We start from the raw sequence: 21,882 nt of genomic DNA on the forward strand, positions 1-21,882 counted from the left end.
ATCATCCAACTCAGTATCCTGTACCTGCTTTCTCTTCATACCCCCTGATCCCTTTAGCCACAAGGGCCTCATCTAACTCCCTCTTAAATATAGCCAATGAACTGGCCTCAACTACATTCTGTGGCAGAGAATTCCAGAGATTCACCACTCTCTGTGTAATTTTTTTTCTCATCTCAGTCCTAAAAGATTTCCCCTTTATCCTTAAACTGTGACCCCTTGTTCTGGACTTCCCCAACATCGGGAACAATCTTCCTGCATCTAACCGGTCCATTAAGAATTTTGTAAGTTTCTATAAGATCCCCCCTCATTCTTCGAAATTCTAGCGAGTACAAGCCGAGTCTTTCCAGTCTTTCTTCATATGAAAGTCCTGACATCCCTGGAATCAGTCTGGTGAACCATCTCTGTACTCCCTCTATGGCAAGAATATCCTTCCTCAGATTAGGACATCATTCTCATTCCAAACTCAGTGGGAGCAACAGGTTTATTGCAGGTCAGATTTAGAAACCAGTTGTCCATATATCTTTGTCAATAACTTCTAGCATTGCAGTAGCTAAAACCAGGGTCTTGTCCTTATGGCTACCACTAGACATGCCTGAAATATGCAGGTTATCATCTCATTATGTATGCTTGAAACTGGATTAGTTTAAAGACATTTTCTTTCATCATGTCATGTTTAACCCCTGTCTTATTATTCTGCTGAAGGGAGTCAGTTTTCTTTTTACAAAGTTGTACCTGTCTTTACAAATCTCCCATAAACTGTAGACAACAACTGGTCTAATGTCAACGAGGACCTGAAAAAAAACTAATATCAGTGCAAAAACAGAATTGGAGAAATTTTCCAATCGAAAGCCAATATTTTCCAGGACCTAATAAGTTACATCACACAGTTTTGAAAGAGGTGGCTATGGAGATATTTAATCCACTGAATTATTTTATTTTAGATTCTAGAACTGTTCCCACAAAATTGGAGGTAGCAAATGTATCCTCACTGTTTAAGAAAGTACAGTGAGTGAGGAGTGGGAGCTATACACTATTTAGCCTTGGCATCAGCAGTGGGGAAAACACAATATAATTAATTATTAAGGAAGGACACAAAATGCCTGAATAGCTCAGCGGGTCTGGAGAACATGGATTGTTGATAAATGTGGAAACAAAGAACTGCAGATGCTTGTTAATGACATAAAGTCATTAAAACACAATGACACAACGTGCAGGAGTAACTCAGCGGGCTAGGCAATATCTCAAGAGAACATGGATAGTGATGTTTAGGGTCAACTTCGTCAGACTGATTGTAGGGTGGGGGAGAAAAAAGAGGGAAAGGTGAAGAGGCAGGACAAGGCATGGCAGGTAATAGGTTGACATAGGCAAAAGGGTTAGTTTTGAAGGCAGACTGTTGGAACAAAGGCCAGAGATAAGAAAGGAAGGTGTGAGACAGGTTTGAAGAGTTGAGAATTGTGAAGCCAGAATGAAAAAAGTACAGGGGAGTAGAGAAATAGGTGGGAGTCCAGGGCATAGGGAAGGGAGGGGAGAGAGATGGTGTGAGGGGGGTGGGGGATGTAGCATGGAGGGACGGGGTTGGGTGAAAGGGGTTTACCTCAGAGAGGCTACATGAAATTGGAGAATTCAATGTTGAGTTGTGAACTAAATTGGGTGAAACAGGTTCTGATGAGGGGAAATTTAACACAAATAGTGCAGGGAATCAAAAAGTCTCATTATAAACGGAGAATACTGGAAGGGATAATACAAACGTTAATGTATTTAGAGTTATTGGAAGGAAGAATGGTAAAAAGACAAACTGAAGGCTTCTTATCAGAATATGTGTAACATTCATAAGAAGGTAAGTGAATTAATGAAATAGAACTAAGTGGGTGTGATCCAATGCCATTAAATGGCAGTAGCAAATTAAATGTTCCATGATAACCAGTGTAGCAAATTAAATGTTCCATGATACTGCACTTTAAAAGGAGATAGGCAGAACAAAACAGGAGTCTGTACAACTTCAGTATTATTAAGTGGCATAAACGGAATAAAAATAAAGGATTTTTGTTTGGAGACTACACGCGACTGCAAGAGGTGGAAAACATTGTGGGAAGTTTAACGTAGACCACAAACACTAGTGGATATGCCGACAGAGTATATATCAGAAAATTACAGGTCCAACAGTTATACCGTGATGATCAAGGACTTTGATATACATATAGACTAGGAACCCAAAATGGCAGTAATCACATAAAGCGTGAATTCATGGACTGCATAAGAGATGGTTTTCTTCATTTAAAACAAAATTTAAGAATTAACAAGGTTATTTTTGTCCTATTTTTTGTTACAGGAAAGGGACAATGGTCCCTTGCGGGACAATGGCCACATAATAAAATTGATAGTGGTTGAATTTAATCAGAATTTATTCAGGGTGTTAGAATTGGATAAGACACATTACAAAACCGTGATGCGCGAGTTTATGGTAAACTGAGAAATTGCTGTAAAATACATGACTGAAAACAAGCTACGTTAACATTGAATGAATTTATATATAGTTTTCAAAGAAACCCAACGAGAAAATCATCCACTTATGGCTTTCAAGAAAAGTTAAAGATAGTAACAGATCAAAGGAAAAAGCATTAAACGGCAAAAAAAAAGCAGTAAAGCTGACGACTGGGGAAAAGTTCAGAATTTGTCAAAAGAGACAGAAAATTGACAAGGAAAGAAAACGAGAAAGCAAGAATAGGCTTGTGAGAAACAAAAGCAAATTGTAAAGTCATGTATTGTTATGACTGAAAGAAAAGATTATCTAAAGTTAATGTGGTTCCTTATAGATAGAGACAGAATTATTTGAAATTAACCAATTTCTCTGTTGTTCTAGAGCAAATAAGGAGCAAAAAGATATTAGCAAAAGTAAGATAAAGGCCTTGGAAAAAATAATGACATTTTAGGTTTAAAATCCCAGAGCCGAGTGACTAAGGATTTTGAAGGAGGACTGTGAATGGAGATAGTGAATACACAGTTCCCACACATTGGAAGGGAAAAGTCTTACCTAAGAATGGAGGAAGTAGACAAACAAATGGGGCGCTACAGGGATTGAGTCTGAGGTGCCAATTGATCACAATCGACAACAGTGATTTGAATGAGAGGATAATGCACAATATATCCAAGTTTGTTGATGGTACAAAGCTGGGTGGCTGAATGGGCAGGGATAAGGATTTGCAAAGTCTTCAGAGATATATAGGAAGGTTAAATGAACAGATGAGTACATGCCCAATGAAACAGAATCTGGGAAAAATGTGAAGTCATCCACATTAAAATTAAACATTGATGTTCAAAGGGATCTTGCGAGTCCTTGAACATAAATCATTAGCAAGTCGTATGCAATTAGGAAGACACAATTATTTTACCTTTTATTGCAAGAGAAGGTGTACGCAGGAGTGGAGACAATTAGCTCCAATTATGTAGGGATCCTGTTTGTTTATATCGAGATTATTATGTGTACAGGCCTGTTCTCCCAATTTAATACAACTACCTAATAAGTACATACTTGTGAAGGTACTGCACAAAGGTTGGTTCCTGAGATGGTGGTGTCATATGAGGGATGGTGGAGCAGACTATGCTGGAATGGAATTTGGGATAAACAGAAGTTACCTCATTGAAACAAATTTTTTATGGGTTTGACAGGGTGAAACAGGGAGTTGTTTCCCTTTGTGTAAGAAAGAACTGCAGATGCTGGTTAAAATCAAAGGTAGACACTAAATTCTGGAATAACTCAGCGGGTGAGGCAGCATCCCTGGAGAGAAGGAATGCGTGACGTTTAGGGTCGAGACCCTTCGTCAGACTGATGTCAGGGGAGGGGGCAGGACAAAGATAGAATGTAGGTGGAGACAGTAGGACTGGTGGGAGAACTGGGAAGGAGGAGGGGATGGAGAGAGAAAGCAAGGGCTATCTGAATAATTCTTTGTCCCGCCCCCTCCCCTGACATGAAAGGATATGGGGCAAGTGCAGGAAAATATGCAAAGTTAAATGCTATGGGATGGTGCAGTGGTAGAGTTGCTGCATTACAGCACTTACTGCGCCTGAGACCAAGGTTCGATCACAACTACGGGTGCTGTCTGTACGGAGTTTGTATGTTCTCCCTGTGACCGCGTGAGTTTTCTCCGAGATCTTCAGTTTCCTCCCACACCCCAGAGACAGACAGGTTTGTATGTTAATAGGCTTGACATAAATGTAAATTGTCTCTAGTGTGTGTAGTGTGTAGTGTATGATAGTGTTACTGTACGTGGATTGCTGGTTGGTGCGGACTCAGTGGGCTGAAGGGCCTGTTTCTGTGCTGTATCTTTGAACTCTACTGAACTAAACCATAATCAAGGGGCCAAATGGCAAAAACCTGCTCTAGGTTTTATATCCAATCCTGTGAATAAGATTTAATGCTTGTGTGAATCTAGTTTCTAGTTTCATCAAATTATTCTTTTTTTATAGTTAGCGGGCATGACCATATCCTTGAATTTTATTGTATGATACTAATTGTTTGAAAGTGGTTGAAAAATGGGAAAACTTGCATTTTCATATGTTCTTTGATATATGTGGTCCATCAACTTAATTTTATTTACGTGATGCATAAAATTAATTTACATTCATGAAAATCCTAAATGCCCATAAGAAGGCCCATAATGCTCCTCCGTGAATTGCAATCTTTTTAGTGAAAGTACGCCCACACAGTTTTTTAAGTAGGGTTATGCGTTTATTCATACATTCCTTGCTTCTACCTCATACATTGCAGAGTACACTTGAGCCTCTGTTCACACGGCAATCGCACTCATGAAAAAAATGTGCAAGTAACGTAAAAGGTAACCAGTCACCTCTGGGAAATATCAGTTTAGGTTGCAGGCTTGCATGATGACTTCCATGATTTATCCTGCATAAGTATTTATTAAAAAAAATAAATGTAATTTAATGTTGCCACATACCCTTACTGGTAAAAAGGAGGAACTTGATGTGATGATAATAATGCTGATGCTTAGTCCTGAATCTACCTGTTTAGGACTTGTTTTCTTTAATGTGTAGTTATATCAGGAGCATAGAATGCCATGTTAACATCTTTCAGTGGACTTGCAGCAACACTTTCTCTATTTTTGCCTGATCTCTCTTTACTGTACATGTAGTTATTTCAATAAGAGTGTAACTCTAGCCACAGATGACAAATCTTTAGCGAGTCTATTCAACAGTTAGATCATAAAATCCTAAGAATTAAGGATAGAAGTAGGTCATTCATGCCTGTTACTACATCCAGTTAGGACACGGGTAATCTTCCATCCCTCAATCCAATTTCCTGCCCATTCCCAAAGCCTTGATATGTTTACTAATTAGAAATCCATGTCAGCCTTAAATATACTCAAGAACTTTGGCCCACAGCTATGGAAAGATGTTCCAAGGACTCACAAACCTCTCAAATAAATTCTTCATCTTGTTCTTAAAAGGGCACTACCTTATTCTGATCAAAACCTCCCTTACTGGATGCTCCCATAAGAACAAACATACTCTGAACATTTACCCTGTTCAGCCTACTAAGCATCAAATGCTTTTCAATAAGATCTCCTCTCATTCATCTATACTCCAGCGACCAGAGTCCCAACCTAACAAACCTTTCTTCATAAAATAACCCATCCATAACCAGGATCATCTTTGGAGAAACCCATGGGAACTGTCGCAGTCATTAGCCTTATTGGTTTGCCTAATACCAATTCTCAAATGGTGATTCCTCAAATTCCTCCCTCAATGTGATGTTCATAGCACCTTCTACCATTGGAACTGATGCTAAATATCTATTCGACTCATCAGCCACTCATCACCTCCCACAGTCATTTCCTGGTTTCCCTGACCATTTCCCCGGTCTCATTCTAATGGACAATGATCACAGATAATTTGCTTCCTTTCTATGTACTTTAAAAAAGTGAATTGTCTGCTCTTTTACTTCTCACTAGTTTACCCCCATGGACTATTTTCTCTTTCTTTACTATATTTTTGTCAATCTTTGTTGGATTCCGAATATATTCCAAATTCCCAGGATGGCGGGACTGTCATATGCTGAGAGAATGGAGCAGCTGGGCTTGTACACTCTGGAGTTTAGAAGGATGAGCGGGGATCTCATTGAAACATATAATATTGTTAAGGGCTTGGACACGCTAGAGGCAGGAAACATGTTCCCGATGTTGGGGGAGTCCAGAACCAGGGGCCACAGTTTAAGAATAAGGAGTAAGCCATTTAGAACGGAGTCGATGAAACACTTTTTCTCACAGAGAGTGGCGAGTCTGTGGAATTCTCTGCCTCAGGCAAGTGGAGGCAAGTTCTCTGGATGCTTTCAAGAGAGAGCTAGATAGGGCTCTCAAAAATAGCAGAGTCAGGGGATATGGGGAAAAGGCAGGAACGGGCCACTGATTGGGGATGATCAGCCATGATCACATTGAATGTCCGAATGGCCTACTCCTGCACCTATTGTCTATTGTCTATATCCCAGTCTCATGATCTACTTCTATCTTTTGTACCCCAATGTACTTTCTCTTTTAACTTAATACCTTCCTTTTATCTTAATTCCTTACTTGGTAGGCCATGGCAGTTTCATTACTCCTTAAGAATTTCTCCTCTTTATTTTTATGGAGTGCCATGAATTGCCTCCATAAATGTGTGCCACTTCACTCTTCCTGATTTTCCTGCTAATCTATCAACCAGCCACTTTAGCCAGGTCTACCCCCATTCCATTGTTATTGCCCATATTCACATTATCACAGTTGTTTCTCCCTCTCACCCATCTGGGTTTAATCCTGTTCCGATCCTCACTAACAGGTAGCACTGGAAATAATTTGTTGTTACTGCCTTTGAGGATTGGCTTTCTCAATTATCTCCTTACTTTTTGAGTTCATCTTGCAGGGTCTTTTCCCTTTCAGTCTATGCCGCTGGTACCAATCCAAACCATTGCCACAGACTGACGCGTTCAACCCTTCCCTTCCAAGATACTGTGCATCCGTTCCATCTCCAGGGAGCTAACATACTATCCTGCAGTCACATCCTACAGCTACCGAAACACAGTTCCACCTACAATTAATCAGCCCGTCACTGCAGCCTACAACTGTTCTTTTTTCCCTCCTGTGCAACAGAGCCATCTATGCCTTCCCAACCTCGGTTCACTGCTATCCCATGAAAAACAATGTGTCTGTTGGAGAGGGGTGCTATGAGATCATGGATAATCGAAGTGTACATTTCTGCTGCTGACGGCAGTCCACATCACCTCGTGATTTGAACTACCAAATCTGTTCTCTCCCATTTAGCAGTATTGTTGCCACATAATACAATGGCGAATGGTGTGAAGAAGGGACCTTTTCTGCATATAATTGTGTGGATGTCACTTTCTCCAATACTATGATTACTCATGTTGTTCCACTCATCACCTCCCACACACCCAGTGTGGCCTCTATGTCCTTAGGAGTTCAGCCAGTTCAGTCGGTCAGCTTACTGCCCAGCCACTCAGTGAGGGGTTGGGTTTAGTTTTAGTTTAGATATACACCGTGGAAACAGACCCTTCAGACCAACGAGTCCATGCCGACTAGCGATCATCCATGCACTAATGCTATCCTGCACACATTTACAGAAGTCAATTAACCTACAAACCTGCGTATCTTTGGAATGTGGGAGGAAATTGGAGTACCCGGAGAAAACCCATGCAGACACAGGGAGAAGGTAAAATACTCCATAAAGACAGCACTCGTAGTTAGGATCAAACCCAGTTCTCTGATGCCATAGGGCAGCAACTCTACCATTGTGCCACTGTGCAGCAATATTGAAGAACTTCTAAAGAGTATACTTTGTGCCCTTGCTACTTTCAGGGCTCCTTCTTTATCAACAGAGAGAATCGCTCATTCATCAGCTGAGCAGGATGGTAGATTGCAAGCAGGAGGAGGTTTTTTTGTTCATGTTTGGCTGGTCAATGTTGAGGACACCAAGGATCCTTCTTCATGCCACCATTTTGTCACTTCTAGTGCATCTGCCCTTTCAGTGGGATATACGTGCCCAGGGATTGCACTTGTAGATGCTGGCACTTTGTCTGTAAGGTCCAATTTTGTGCGGACAAAGTTATTCTGCATTTGCTTGACTTATTTGTAAATTAGCACTTTCCAATGTTAGATCCCACCCCTCGGACATTCAGGAGAAGGATTTTACAAGGTTGGCTGGATGTAGTGTGACTTTTTAATATCTGAATTTAGTGCTGAGGCTGATCCTGAATGTTTTATCACGTTGTATTCTTATTCTGTTTTAACAGCTAAGTTTGAATAGAACTGAATTGCTCGGCTATTTCAGGGGGCAGTTAGGAACCAATCACAGTGTTGTGGGTCTGGAGTCACAAATAGAAAAACAAAGTAATGATGGCAGATTTGCAAGCCAAATTGTTCCAGGAACAAAAATAAACTAACGTGTTAGAATTTTTTAGATTTTTCCACTGATTTTGTCCATCTTTAAATTTCAAGGAACATATTTCAGTGAAATAACATGAACAGGGCAGATTTATGAGAAGAATTATGTTCTGGTTTAAATTTCTTTGATGTAGAGACTCAAAAAAAATTTAAGTGATGGCCTTCACTAATTGTGAAAGAAGCACTGTTGTCAGTATCTCCCTAATCCAAACAGATGTGAGTTGTCAGCTGCAATAAACTAATGTTTAGAATCAGGAATCAAGATTCAGGAGTCAGATATGAACCGGAACAATGAAACTCTTACATGATTCAGTTTTAGAGACAATTTTATACTGTACATGCAAAGACAACAGCAGCAACAATAATACACAATAAATTATCAGTTATTTCAAGCAAACTAGACCATGAATTGCAAAAACGGGAGTATGTGGAGCAACCATGGTAGTGCAGACTCTGTAATGGTTCAGTCGCGTTGAGGTGGTTGAGGTAGGGTTGTGCAGGGTAGTTCAGGAACCTGATGGTTGATATGGTGGATACGTTCTTAAACCTAGAGTTCTCAGGCTCCTGTGCCTTCCTAATGGTAGCAGCAAGAAGGGAGTGTGACCAGGGTGCTGTGAGATGTTGATGATATCAGCCGTCTTCTTGAGGCAGCTCTTCCAGTAGATCCCTTTGACAGAATGGAAGTCAATACCCGTGATGAGCGGACGATGCCCACCAGATTCTGCAGCCTCCTTCATTCATGTGTATTCAAATTTCCAAATCAGGCCACGATGCAACCAGTCAGTATGCTTTTCAGTGTACAACATGCTGAATCGCCTCAAACATCGGAGGAAGTAGAGGTGTTGATGAGCTTTCTCTGTGCTTGCATTAACATTCTGGCCCAGGACAAATCATCAGAGATGTGCATGCGGAAGAACTTGAAGTGTTGACTCTCTCCACCATCATCCCACCCATGTAGCCAGGTGCGTGGTCTCTTGGCATTCTCATGCTGAAGTCAACAATCAGCTTCTTGGTCTTGCTAAAAATGAGAGGAAGATTGTTGTTCTGGTACCACACAATCAGTGAGTCAATGTCCCTCCTGTACGTTAACTCATCTGTTACCATCATTTGTTCAATAGTAGTGGTAGCCTCGGCAAATGTAGAGGTGAGGTTGGATCTCTGACTAGCTATACAGTCATGCGTCTAGAGAGAGTAGAGCAGGGGACCGAGCAGGCAGTCCTGATGTGCACCCTGTGTTGATAGTCAGTAAGGAGGAGGGTTGTGATGCTAATCCATGCCTGTGGAAGCCTTACTTGTTATGGGGTGGGGCTCCTGGTATTACATTAAATTCCTCCAGATAAGTTCTCCACTGCTATTGTTCCTGTTTCGTATTCAATATTGCTATTTTCATTTACGTACATACATTTCAATTTAATGATTGATAAATGTATGTCTTTTTATAACATGCAATTCCCATTGCCCGCTGGCTTTGTTCCATACATCTTGTAACAGAAGTCAGATCTGTTTTCGGAAGGTAAACTCTTGGAGAGCGGACAGCCAGGATGGAATTGCTGGATGAGTTCTGAAATTGTGCATCAATCCCACAGTCTTCACCAACATCGCAAACCTTTCACTTCTACTGTCTACTCTCCCTATCTGCTTCAAGGAAACCTCCATCCAGTCTCCAAGAACCCCATTCTCAATGACTACTGCCCAGTAGCTCTAATGAAATGCATTGAAAGATTAGTACTGACCCTCATCAGCACCAGTCTTCTGGATAACCTAGCTCCCTGCAATTTGCATACAGGAAAAATACGGTTGATGGTATTTCCCTTGCACTGCATTCATCTCTGAATCACCTTCACAAAATAAGAATACCTGTCAGGATGCTTTTCATTGAATATATTCCAGCCTTCAACACTATAATACCAGTAAGTTCTTCCTTAAACTTCTTCACCTTCTACTTCCATCTGCAACTTGCTTCTGGATTTCTTGACCGACCAACCTCAGTCGGTTAAAATTGGACATAACATTTACTCCACCCTGATCCTCAACACTGGTGCCCCTTAGGGTTGTGTGCTCAGTTATTTGCTGTGTTCCTTGTATGCCCATGACTGCATCGCCAAGTACAATACCAACTCATCTTTTAGTTCTCCAATGATACCATTGTTGTCGACCGATCAACAAAAATTAGACAATAGAGAAAAGTGACTGAGAAACTTGTGCCATGGTGCCATAACAAAAGCCTAGCCTTTTATATCAGGCTGTTGTCCTGACAATACAACACAACACAACATTGGCCTTTGACCCAAGGGTGAACATTAATCTGACAGTTGTTTCCTATGATAAAACTGTAAAATGTTTTGGAAAACACTTAGCTTCTCTACTGTACCATGGGCAACACTATGAGATAAATCTTTGAATTCTTAACATTAAAATTATGTTACTAACAGGGTACAATGCCATCTAAGGTTTAAATGTAAACTAACGTCATGTCGAAATGAGTATAGAAAAGATGAACATCCTCTCTATTTGAAGTATATGAAAGCATAATTCGTCCCTATAACATTAAATAAGATCTGAGGCCAGCATAGAACAGTCATGATCATGTTGAATAGCGGGCAGATGAGAGGCCTGACGGTCTACTTCTGCTACTCTTCTCCTGTTCTTCCTGTGTTATATAGTAGAAAAAACTAACAGAATTCATAATCACTTTTTTCCATAAAGACATACTTTTATTTCTTTAACACAATTTATATCCAGGTCCTAAGATAGTCTTATTTAAATAGCAGATAATAATGTATGTGTGGAGAGGAGTTGCAGGATGCAACAGTGAGATTAAAGATCAGAAAAGGCAGTGGAAGCTGTATCCATGTGGAGCTTTGGAAAGATGCCAGACTAGATATTCAGGTGTTCTGTCGCTAACCTTTGCCATCAAATTTGCTCCTAACCTGAACATCGCTGACCATACTTGCAAAAGAGCACTCCAGAAGTTCTACAACCTTCTCTATGTCTGAGACAAGGTGTTTAAAGTTGTTGGTGGGGTGGGGGTGGGATGACTAAGACATGAGTTCCAATTCTTCAGGCCAGAAGAATGTGTACACTAGATGAATTTTACTAATGAAAAGCGGATTCACCAAAGATTTAGTGCAGTAGGATCCATTCACTTTCTGTATGCACAAGGGGATTTCTTCTGTCACTTTAATTTATTCACACATAGTTTTGCTTCATGCATGTTAACCACACACTGAGGAGTCAGTGAAGTCAGTGTCAGCATAACTTAAGTAAGACACAAAGTATTGGAGTAACTCAACGGACCAGGCAGCATCTCCATAGAACATGGACAGGTGACTCCTTCCGTGTTCAACTCGAAATGTCGCCTATTCATGTCTCCAGCGATGCTGCCTGACCCGCTGTGTTACTCTAGCACTTAGTGTCTATTTTTGTAAACCACCATTTGCTGGACCTTGTGACCATGCATGAACATGAATGAGGGGAGTATGGGGCGACCGTGGCTGACAAGGGACGTCAGGGACAGTATAAAAATAAAAGAGAAGAACCCTAACATAACAAAGATGAGTGAGAAGCCAGAGGATTGGGAAACTTTTAAAGAGCAATAGAAGCTAACTAAAAAAGGCAATACGGGGAAAAAAGATGAGGTACGAAGGTAAGCTACTCAATAATATAAAGAGGATAGTAAAAGCTTCTTTACGTATGTGAAGATCAAATAATTAGTTAAGTTGGACCCTTGAAGACTGAAACAGGTGAATTTATTATAGGGAACAATGAGTTCCCCATATGAGTTGAAGAGGTACTTTGGATCCATCTTCACTAAGGAAGGCACAAACAATCTCCCTGATGTACTAGTGGCCAGAGGATCTAGGGTGACAGAGGAACTGAAGGAAATTCACATTAGGGAGGAAATGGTGTTGGGTAGACTGATGGGACTGAAGGTTGATAAATCCCCAGGGCTTGATGATCTACATCCCAGGGTACTTAAGAAAGTGGCTCTAGAAATTGTGGATGCATTGGTAAACATTTTCCAATGTTTTATAGATTCAGGATCAGTTCCTGTGGATTGGAGGGTAGCTAATGTTATCCCACTCTTTAAGAAAGGTAGGAGAGAGAAAACAGGGAATTATAGACCAGTTAGCCTGACATCTGTGTTGGGGAAGATGCTGGAGTCAATTATAAAAGATGAAATAGCGGCACATTTGGATAGCGGTAACGATCGGTCTGAGTCAGCATGGATTTAAGAAGGGGAAATCATGCTTGACTAATCTTCTGGAATTTTTTGAGGATGTAACTGGTAAAATGGACAAGAGAGAGAGCCAGTGGATGTTTCCAGGACTTTCAGAAAGCATTTGATAAGGTCCCACATAGGAGTTAGTGGGAAAAATTAGAGCACATGGTAGTGGGATACTGACATGATAGAAAATTGGAAACAAAGAGTAGGGATTAACTGGTCCCTTTCAGAGTGGCAGGCAGTGACTAGTGGGGTACCGCAAGTCTATACATTAATGATTTAGATGAAGGGATTAAAAGTAACGTTAGCAGATTTGCAGATGACACAAAGCTGGGTGGCAATGTGAACTGTGAGGAGGATGCCATGAGGATGCATGGTGACTTGGACAGGTTGGGTGAGTGGGCAGATGCATGGCAGATGCAGATTAATGTGGATAAATCTGAATTTATTCACTTTGGTGGCAAAAACAGGAAGGCAGATTATTATCTGAAGTTAGGATAAAAGGAAGTACAACGGGATCTGGTGGCCCTTGTTCATCAGTCACTGAAAGTAAGCATGTTGGTACAGCAGGCAGTGAAGAAAGCAAATGGCATGTTGGCCTTCATAACAAGAGGAGTTGAGTATAGGAGCAAAGAGGTCCTTATGCAGTTGTGCAGGGCCCGAGTGAGACCACACCTCTAGTATTGTGTGCAGTTTTGGTCTCCAAATTTGAGGAAGGACATTCTTGATATTGAGGGAGCGCAGCGTAGGTTCACGAGGTTAATTCCCGGGATGGCAGGACTGTCATATGTTGATAGAATGGAGCAGCTGGGCTTGTATACTCTGGAATTTAGAAGGATGAGAGGGTATCTTATTGAAACATATAAGATTATTAAGGGTTTGGACAGGCTAGAGGCAGGAAACATGTTCTTGATGTTGGGGGTGTCCAGAACCAGGGGCACAGTTTAAATGGTAAGCCATTTAGAACGGAGATGAGGAAAAACATTTCACACAGAGGGTTGTGAATTTGTAGAATTCTCTGCCTCAGAAGGCAGTGGAGGCCAATTTTATGGATGCATTCAAGACAGAGTTAGATAGAGCTTTTAAAGATAGCGGAGTCAGGAGATATGGGGAGGGCAGGAACGGGGTACCGATTGTGGATGATCAGCCATGATCACATGATCACAGTGAATGGCTGTGCTGGCTCGAAGGGCCGAATAGACTACTCCTGCACCTATTGTCTATTGCCTATTGTCCTGACTCAGCAGGTTGCTGCTATAAACATAGACTGAAGGAACCGCAAATGCTGGTTTACAACAAAAAAAAAGGTCAGGCAGCATCTCTGGAAAGCATGGATGTGATGTTTCGAGTCTGGATCCTTCCCTGAAACGTCAGTTTCCATTTCTGACAATCCTGCCGTAGCTGGGGATTATGTGGTCCAGTTTCTTGGCAAGTATGATTTTAAAAACACATTTAATCTGCTTTATTCAGGGTCAACTTTCTAGTTTACATTCTCAGCCTTCCACCTCCACAGCATTAATTTCCATTTTTAAAGCTTGACTTTGCTATTCCAGTAATCTATTTGCTAATGTAATCGATTCAAATTCACCCAGCCAGCTATTCCTTAACAACTCAATGGCATTGGAATTTATCCCTCCGATTATCTGGTTTTTTTTGTTTAAGAGTTATTAACATGGAAATGTTAAGTGTAAATCATTCTTATTGACAAAAGTAGCCAATGAAAGGGCTAAAAGCACACCATCAAAGTATTCAATACAGTTAGAAGAATGATGGCCAGTCACCAATGATAAAGTAATGACTGGTGATAATTTTGGAAAGATTCTTACATACTGTGTTTTTACTACTTTGGAGCTACTGCAGAATACAGACTTATTAAGCACATAACAAGTCAGAAAAGTGTGTCGATATGGTATGACAAAATGGTGTGTGTTTCTCAATCTGATCAACAGCTTCAGGTTCTTAGGCATCTGTATCACAACCAGCCTAATCTGGTCCCTTCACACTGATGCAGTGATCCAGAAAGCACATCATCATATTTACTTTCTTAGGTGTGTGATAGGATTTAGCATGTGCTATAGAAATAGCTCTGTTGGGATGCTTACCGTCTGATATGGCAGCTGGTCTACTCCTGGCCATCTGAAGCTGAAGAGACTCATAGACACAAAGTGATGAACATAGTCTATCAAAGACTCGTCACGTCCTTCCATCCAATTCACCTTCCCAGCACATTGAATTAGGAAGACTGGAAGTATCGTGAAGACTGCCTGTCACACTGGCCATTCCCTTTCTTCCTTATGCCTTCGTTGAGAGGATAGAGGTGCTTGAAACGCCGTATGTCCAGACTATCCGCTATCAGATTCCTTAACCAATCCTTAACCAATCACCCCATTTATACCCCTTTCTCTGTCATACGACCACATACTCTTGCTGTTAACTCTACCCCATTCAGTTATTCTGCTTTATCGCACTTCAGCATTGTCCTGTTCTACTTGGAGTTGCACTGCGATCTTGTACTATTTTGCATTTTTGCACATATATTTATTGTTTATTTCATTAATGTACTGCTTTCCTTTTGTGTTTACTGCTTTATTTGAATAAAGAATGTCATTACACCTTGGTGTTGATGACAATAGATGAATCTGAATCTGAGATTACACCAGGTTTGAACAATGTAGCCAAGAAACATTCCCAACGTCATCAATGAACTCCTTAATTCGGCAATGTTTTCAAATCTATCTGCTACACACAGTTTTCCAAAGTCGGCTTGATGTACAGTAATTAAATTGTATGGATATTAAACAATAAATTGATTCTCACTTAAACAATAAATTGATCCACTTTTACCTGAATATTATATATATATATTACCATCTTGTGTAGGAGATGTGATACCTATTTTTTTTTGATGAGCCAGGTTAAGCTAAGAGGTAAGCGGCAGCTGTTCCCATCAATAAGATCAGAAGACATAGGAATATAATTGTGCCATTCGAGTCTTCGAATCTGTTCCGCCATTCAATCATGGCTGACCTATTTTTCCCTCTCAATCTCATTCTCCTGCCTTTTCACCCGAACCTTTGACGCCCTTACTAATCAAGAACGTATCAATCTCCACTTTTAAAATGCTGAATGACGGCCTCCACCATCATATGTGGCAATGAATTACACAGATTCACCACCCTCTGAAGAAATTCCTCCTCATCTCCATTCTAAAGCTACATCCTTTTTTTCTGAGGCTGTGGTACATCTGCCATCTCTTGGGTGCTTGACTAATGAACTAGTTACAAATCCTCAGATCTATGTGAAAATGACACCTACTTAAAAAAAGAATAATTTTTCTTTGTGCTCATTTTTTCACTATTATACTATCCTTTTAATTCATTTGTCACTGTTTTCATATATTAACATTTTATTTTTATTTAATTTATTTATTGTTTAAATCCATTTCAGCTGTTTTTAAATGCCTTGGAATATCAAAGTCAGCTTTAAAAGCAGAAAAATTGCTTTTTATAGCAACAAAGTGTCACGGGCATCATCTTCTGCTGCCTGAGGCAGACATGGCCTGCCCTGCCTCATGGAAAGCCATGTGGAGGAGGCCTCCAGCACAACTGATCTCGTGGGGCCTCAAAAAGTTGTTTCTGCTGTGAAGATTAACAGGGCTGCCAACTCTCATGCATTGAGCGTGAGACTCACGCATTTCACGAAATTCTCACGCTCACGCTGATCACAGAATTTCTCACGCTCAAAAAAAGAATTTAAAAAAAGAAAGAAAGAAAGAAAGAAAGTCACGAACAATTCAATTCGCCCAAGGCTTCCAGATCTCCTCCACATGGCTTTCCATGAGGCAGGGCAGGCCATGTCTGCCTCAGGCAGCAGAAGATGATGCCCGTGAATAGTTTTCTGCCGGCAGGTTTCCCGTAAAGAACGAGCAATTTGATTGTCTTAAGCCCGTCGCACACAATTTAAAATGGCAATGTAACTGCAGTATTAATGATTCCATTTGACATTTGACGTGACACCATAATAAATATATTACAGAAAAAATAATTTAATGGGATGGCATGGTTGTACAGCGATAGAGTTGCTGCCTTATAGCACCACAGACCCAGATTTGATCCTGACTACTGGTGCTGTCTGTACAGAATTTGTACATTCTCCCTATGACCACATGGGTTTTCTCCGGATATTCCGGTTTCTCCCACATCCGAAAGAAGTGTAGGTTTGCAGGTTAATTTGCATCTGTAAATTGTCCCTGGCGTGTAGGATAGAACTGGTGGATGATAGATTGCTGGTCAGTGTGGACTTGGTGGGCCGAAGGGCCTGTTTCTATATATAGGTTTTACATATATATCTTAATTTAATTGAGCCATTTACTTGGTTGAATATGTGGCATTATTTTAGTCTTGTTTCTATAGTCAAAGGGTAAGATTGATTAATTTATTTGTGCAGAACAGTGATGGAAGTCCGACTCCTCATGCTTTGTTTCTATTTTTTTTTCTCTATATATTTATATATATATGCATAACAGCATGAATTATAATCTGATTTCCAGACATGAATATACTAAGGTCATTCATGTGCTGCACCTATTGATCAGAGCCTGGCTTCACTGTGGAATGTAATTTAGCCCAACCTTATTCATACCTAATCCAATTTAAAGCATAAATGTTGCATTCAAGTGTAAGTTAAAAGACTCGCTACAGTATGCACCAGATTGCACAATTTAAAACTGAAAAATGCAAAAGCTCCCTACCGTGGGAGGGGGAACACCATCCCCCTTGCACACCCCTCCCCCCTCAGTCACTACGCTCCCTTGGGCTTGGTCGCTGCATTCCCTAGCAATTTCTCACTCACTGTTGGCAGCCCTGAGATTAAGCAAGGGATAAACACTTGCAGGCCAAGTCCAGATCAGGCAGGTCCAATGACTGCAGTTAACTCTTCAAGCAACCCATGAGGCTTGGCAATTCTAAGTGTAAGCTTGCAGAAACAAGGAGCTGCAGATGCTGGTTGATACACAAAAGGACACAAAGTGCTGAAGTAACTGCAGGTCAAGCAGCATCTCTCGATATCATGGATAGATGACGTTTTGGGTAAAAATGAATACATTATGGGGTGAAGGCAGGAGAATGGGGTTGAGAGGGAAAGATAGATGAGACATGATTAAATGGCGGAGAAGATTTGATGGGCCGAATGACATAATTCTGCTCCTAGAACTTATGATCTTATGAATATGAAGCAGTTTGAAGAAGGGTCCTGACTCGAAACATCACCTATCCATGTTTTTCAGAGATATTGCTTGACCTGCTGAGTTACTCCAGCACTTTGTGCCCTAAGTGTAAGTTTGATTTGTTTATCTTGTTAACATGTCTATAACAGTTAGAGAAGTCTGTTAAATCTGAAACAAAAGCAAACTGTGAGAAATTTGATTGAAAACATGGTTATTCCTAGTTCTATCCAATGACTTTGATTGTTAAATTAAGGTCGATGAGTGTGAATACCTAGTTTAGCGGATTTCATAGAAGCTCACTGTGTTAGCAAAATTCATCAAGTAGGATTACCAACAAAGAGTTCATGTTTTTAATAAAGAAATACAGTGCCATGGTCTTTAGGCTTGGTCACATTTCTTACAAGGAGGCTGTGGCACACTGCTGAGGCTTCATTGACATGGATTATTTCATAGCATTTCTGGAGGAAGATCTATGCAAGTATAATGAGACTGAGATTGCACATGAAAAATTAACGAAGAATAAGGAACCAACCCTACAAACCAACCCGATTTCCATTGATAATAATCAAATACCTTCACTTATGTTAAATCAGTTATAATAATAACTTTTCTGGAAGAGTCAAGAGTGTTTTATTGGCATATGTCCCAGATAGGAAAATGAAATTCTTACTCGCTGCAGCACAACAGAATATGTAAACATAATATATAATGGGAGGAAAAAAAATGTCAGTGTGTATATATACACATTCACACATACTCAATAAATAAACAAATATAGTGCAATCATAATAATAGTCTGTTATTAGTTAGTTTGTTATTTCAATTGATATCAGTATTCCTGCTTGAAATAATGTAGTTAATTATATTGATGTAAGGTCAGCCGCCCTTTATAATGCCAATTATTATTTTAATTCACAGATGCATCGCACCATGCCCGCTCGGGATCTGCTCGGCAGTATTACACACTTCCACCTAGCAGTCATGAACGGAGAGCACATACAAACATTACCGAGCCTCCAAGGTTTCACTCACAGGCCAAAGGAAAAAATGTTCGTCTGGACTCGCATTTCAGAAAAGCGTCCCGGAAGAACAGTTTCTGCAATGGTGTAACCTTCAGCCACCGACCAGTCCACCTTTATGAGAAAGTGAGGTTACGATTATCAGTGGTCCTTCATGGATGGAGCGGTGCTTTGCGGTTTGGTTTTACATGTCATGATCCCTCTCTGATGAGCTCCGCAGACATCCCAAAGTATGCATGTCCTGACTTGGTAACCAGGCCTGGTTATTGGGCCAAGGCATTACCGGAAAGGTTTGCTCTGAAAGACAATGTCCTTGCCTTCTGGGTGGACAGACACGGACGAGTGTTTTATACTGTGAATGATGAAGAGCCTGTTCTTTTCCAGTGTGGCATTAATGTTTCAGGACCACTCTGGGCGCTGATCGACATCTATGGAATTACACAAGAAGTCCAAATGCTTGGTGAGTATCCAACATTAAAACTAATACCAAATTAGAACCAGGAGATGATACCTAGTAGAATATGGCGGCATGGTGGTGCAGTGACAGAGTTACTGCCATACAGTGCCAGCATCAGTGACCGCGGTTCGATCCTGACTATGAGTGCTGTCTGTATGGAGTTTGTACGTTCTCTCCATGACCTGTGTGGGTTTTCTCCAGGTGTTCCCGGTTCAGATTTCAGATGTACAGATTTGTTGGTAAAAAAATTGTAAATGATCCCTAGTATGTGTAGGATAGTGCTAGTATGCGGGGATCGCTGGTCTGCATGGACTCGGCAGACCGAAAGGCCTGTTTCCGCATTGTATCTCTAAACTAAACTAAACTAAACGCAAATAGTAAAGTGACTATTCTCCAACAAGTTTAAATTGCCTATTATTTAAACCCTTTTACGCTGTAAATACTGAGTAAAGTTTGGGATTTATTGAGAAAGGCTGTTTGTTTCCTTAAAAATATTCTATTTTTAAAAGTGCAGATTATGTACATTACACACAGAGCCAATTTTCAATTGTCAGGCAACATTATTTGCCACAGGGATGCTTGGCACAGTCATTAAATCCTCCTGCTACATAAAAGATAGCAGTTCAAAGTGCATCTGAGCATTCCTTCAAAATTAGTGCAGATAATGCATCTATGCAAGAGCAAATCAATTGAAATATAGGTAAATTCATATTTTATGCATGGGATTCCTTGAATGATTGGAGGATATGACTGAGTGGTTATTTATAGAAAACTAAATGGGAAAAAATAGAACAAAATATATGAGTTTAAAAATACATATGCCATTAGCTTTGTGCTTTAATGATTGTTTTCTTGACGTGATATACAGCCTCAGCAGCAGTAGATTTAGATCCAATAATTATTGGATTCCGAAGCTCTAGTCTGGGTCTTATTTTCCTTTAGAACCACTTGGTGCTCTTTGCATTCCCAGGTTTTAGGTTTATCATTGTCATTACGAAGGTACAGTATAAAGCGTTTTGTATGCCATACATGGATCGGACAGGTTTGTTGGGTTGTGGACCAACCATGGACAGGTGGGACTAGTGAGCTGGGACATGTTGGCCGGTGTGGGCAAGTTAGACCAGATAACACTATGTATAAATGCAATCAAGGCAAACTCAAGTTCAATAGATAGAGCATAAGGTGCAGAATAGAGTTCTCAGCATTGTAGTACATTAGTTCCATTCACTATCCATTGTCATGTGAGAAAGCAGACCATAAGCTGAAATATGCAAGCTCAGATACAGGAGACATGTGGTTTAAAAAAACGTAATAATTCTTTCCAGCATATTACAAAAACAAAAGGCGAGGTTGATTGCAAATTGGTATTTTTTATTTGAAATAATCCACCATCATAGTGATATATGGCTCTGTGCTTTAACTTACTGCTATTTAATCCTTAAATAAAATGTTATCAGAGGTAGATGTGATTGTTTTTTTAATGCAAAAAAATAATCCATTTGATTCCAGATGGCTGGTAAATATCTTGGGTTGTTCAAAACAAGGGAAAAAAATGATTTGCAGTTGCAAAAATACTCCCTTTTCCAACCTCATGATGCAGAGGAAACATCTGGAACCAAAATAGCACATCATTCCCAATACGTTACCATGTCCGGACATCAGCATGAAGTCTCCTTGGGGACAAATTAAAATGATAATTAGCTGTATCTTTTGTGACTGTTGTTTTAAAGGAAGCAAATTTCCATCAGTAACTGGATACGTGCATGGTGACCATCCCTCGTTTATGAAAAACAACCAATAGCATTTGAAAGCTAACCAAGTATTATGTTAAACGGTGACAAACAAATCAATTTCAGAAAACCAGTGCTAATATCCATAAACTATAAAGTGTAATACTTCTTGTTAACTTCAAAGATGCGAGACAGTGTTTGTTGCCATGGATTTAGTTCCTGCGTGAAGAGCCTTAAACATAAATAGAGTTTCATTCCAAGACATTCAGTGGGTGAGCGAGTGAAGGAAAGTGATTAAGAGCTTGCCCATGGCACTTTATTGATGTACTCAGACAGCTACCCCATTTTGGCTCAATAAGGCGGATGCTTTCATGAAAGGTAGTCATTTGAAACCACAACATTCAATTTCATCAACGTGCAAGATGTAACATATTATGTACGTTTGCTGGTACTGAGCTTGCCATTTGTACCACGTGCAGCTGTGAAAGGAGCTCTGAAAATAATGATTTTATAGCAGACAGGTGTTGAAATCATGCTCACTGTCGAACTGATAACGATTTCCTCCCCAGTCCTTGTGATTCATTATTTGGTCTTATTGCATTTTCCATAACTACTAGTAACAGTCTTTAAAAGGATCTCAATAGTTAGGGTTGCAGCACTAATTAAAACAAAAATATCCTAATAATTGAGATTGCAGCAGGGATGTTTTGTTTACAGGTGTATACAGAATGCTGGATGATTGGCTAGCTGAGCCTCTGTTAAAAGTAAATAGTTTAAATG

General features: G+C 40.2%; 1 protein-coding gene across 1 annotated transcript in view; it reads left to right on the top strand.

The window, feature by feature from the left end:
* Positions 1-21,882, top strand: part of neurl1b (neuralized E3 ubiquitin protein ligase 1B) — a 61,649-nt gene that overhangs the window by 26,113 nt on the left and 13,654 nt on the right. Inside the window, exon 2 of the mRNA XM_033029587.1 lies at positions 18,815-19,375. Coding sequence (XP_032885478.1) covers positions 18,815-19,375 — 561 coding nt within the window. The remainder of the gene's footprint in view (positions 1-18,814; positions 19,376-21,882) is intronic.

Source organism: Amblyraja radiata, chromosome 11 (genome assembly GCF_010909765.2).
Source record: "Amblyraja radiata isolate CabotCenter1 chromosome 11, sAmbRad1.1.pri, whole genome shotgun sequence".
In the NCBI taxonomy this organism is placed as follows: domain Eukaryota; kingdom Metazoa; phylum Chordata; class Chondrichthyes; order Rajiformes; family Rajidae; genus Amblyraja; species Amblyraja radiata.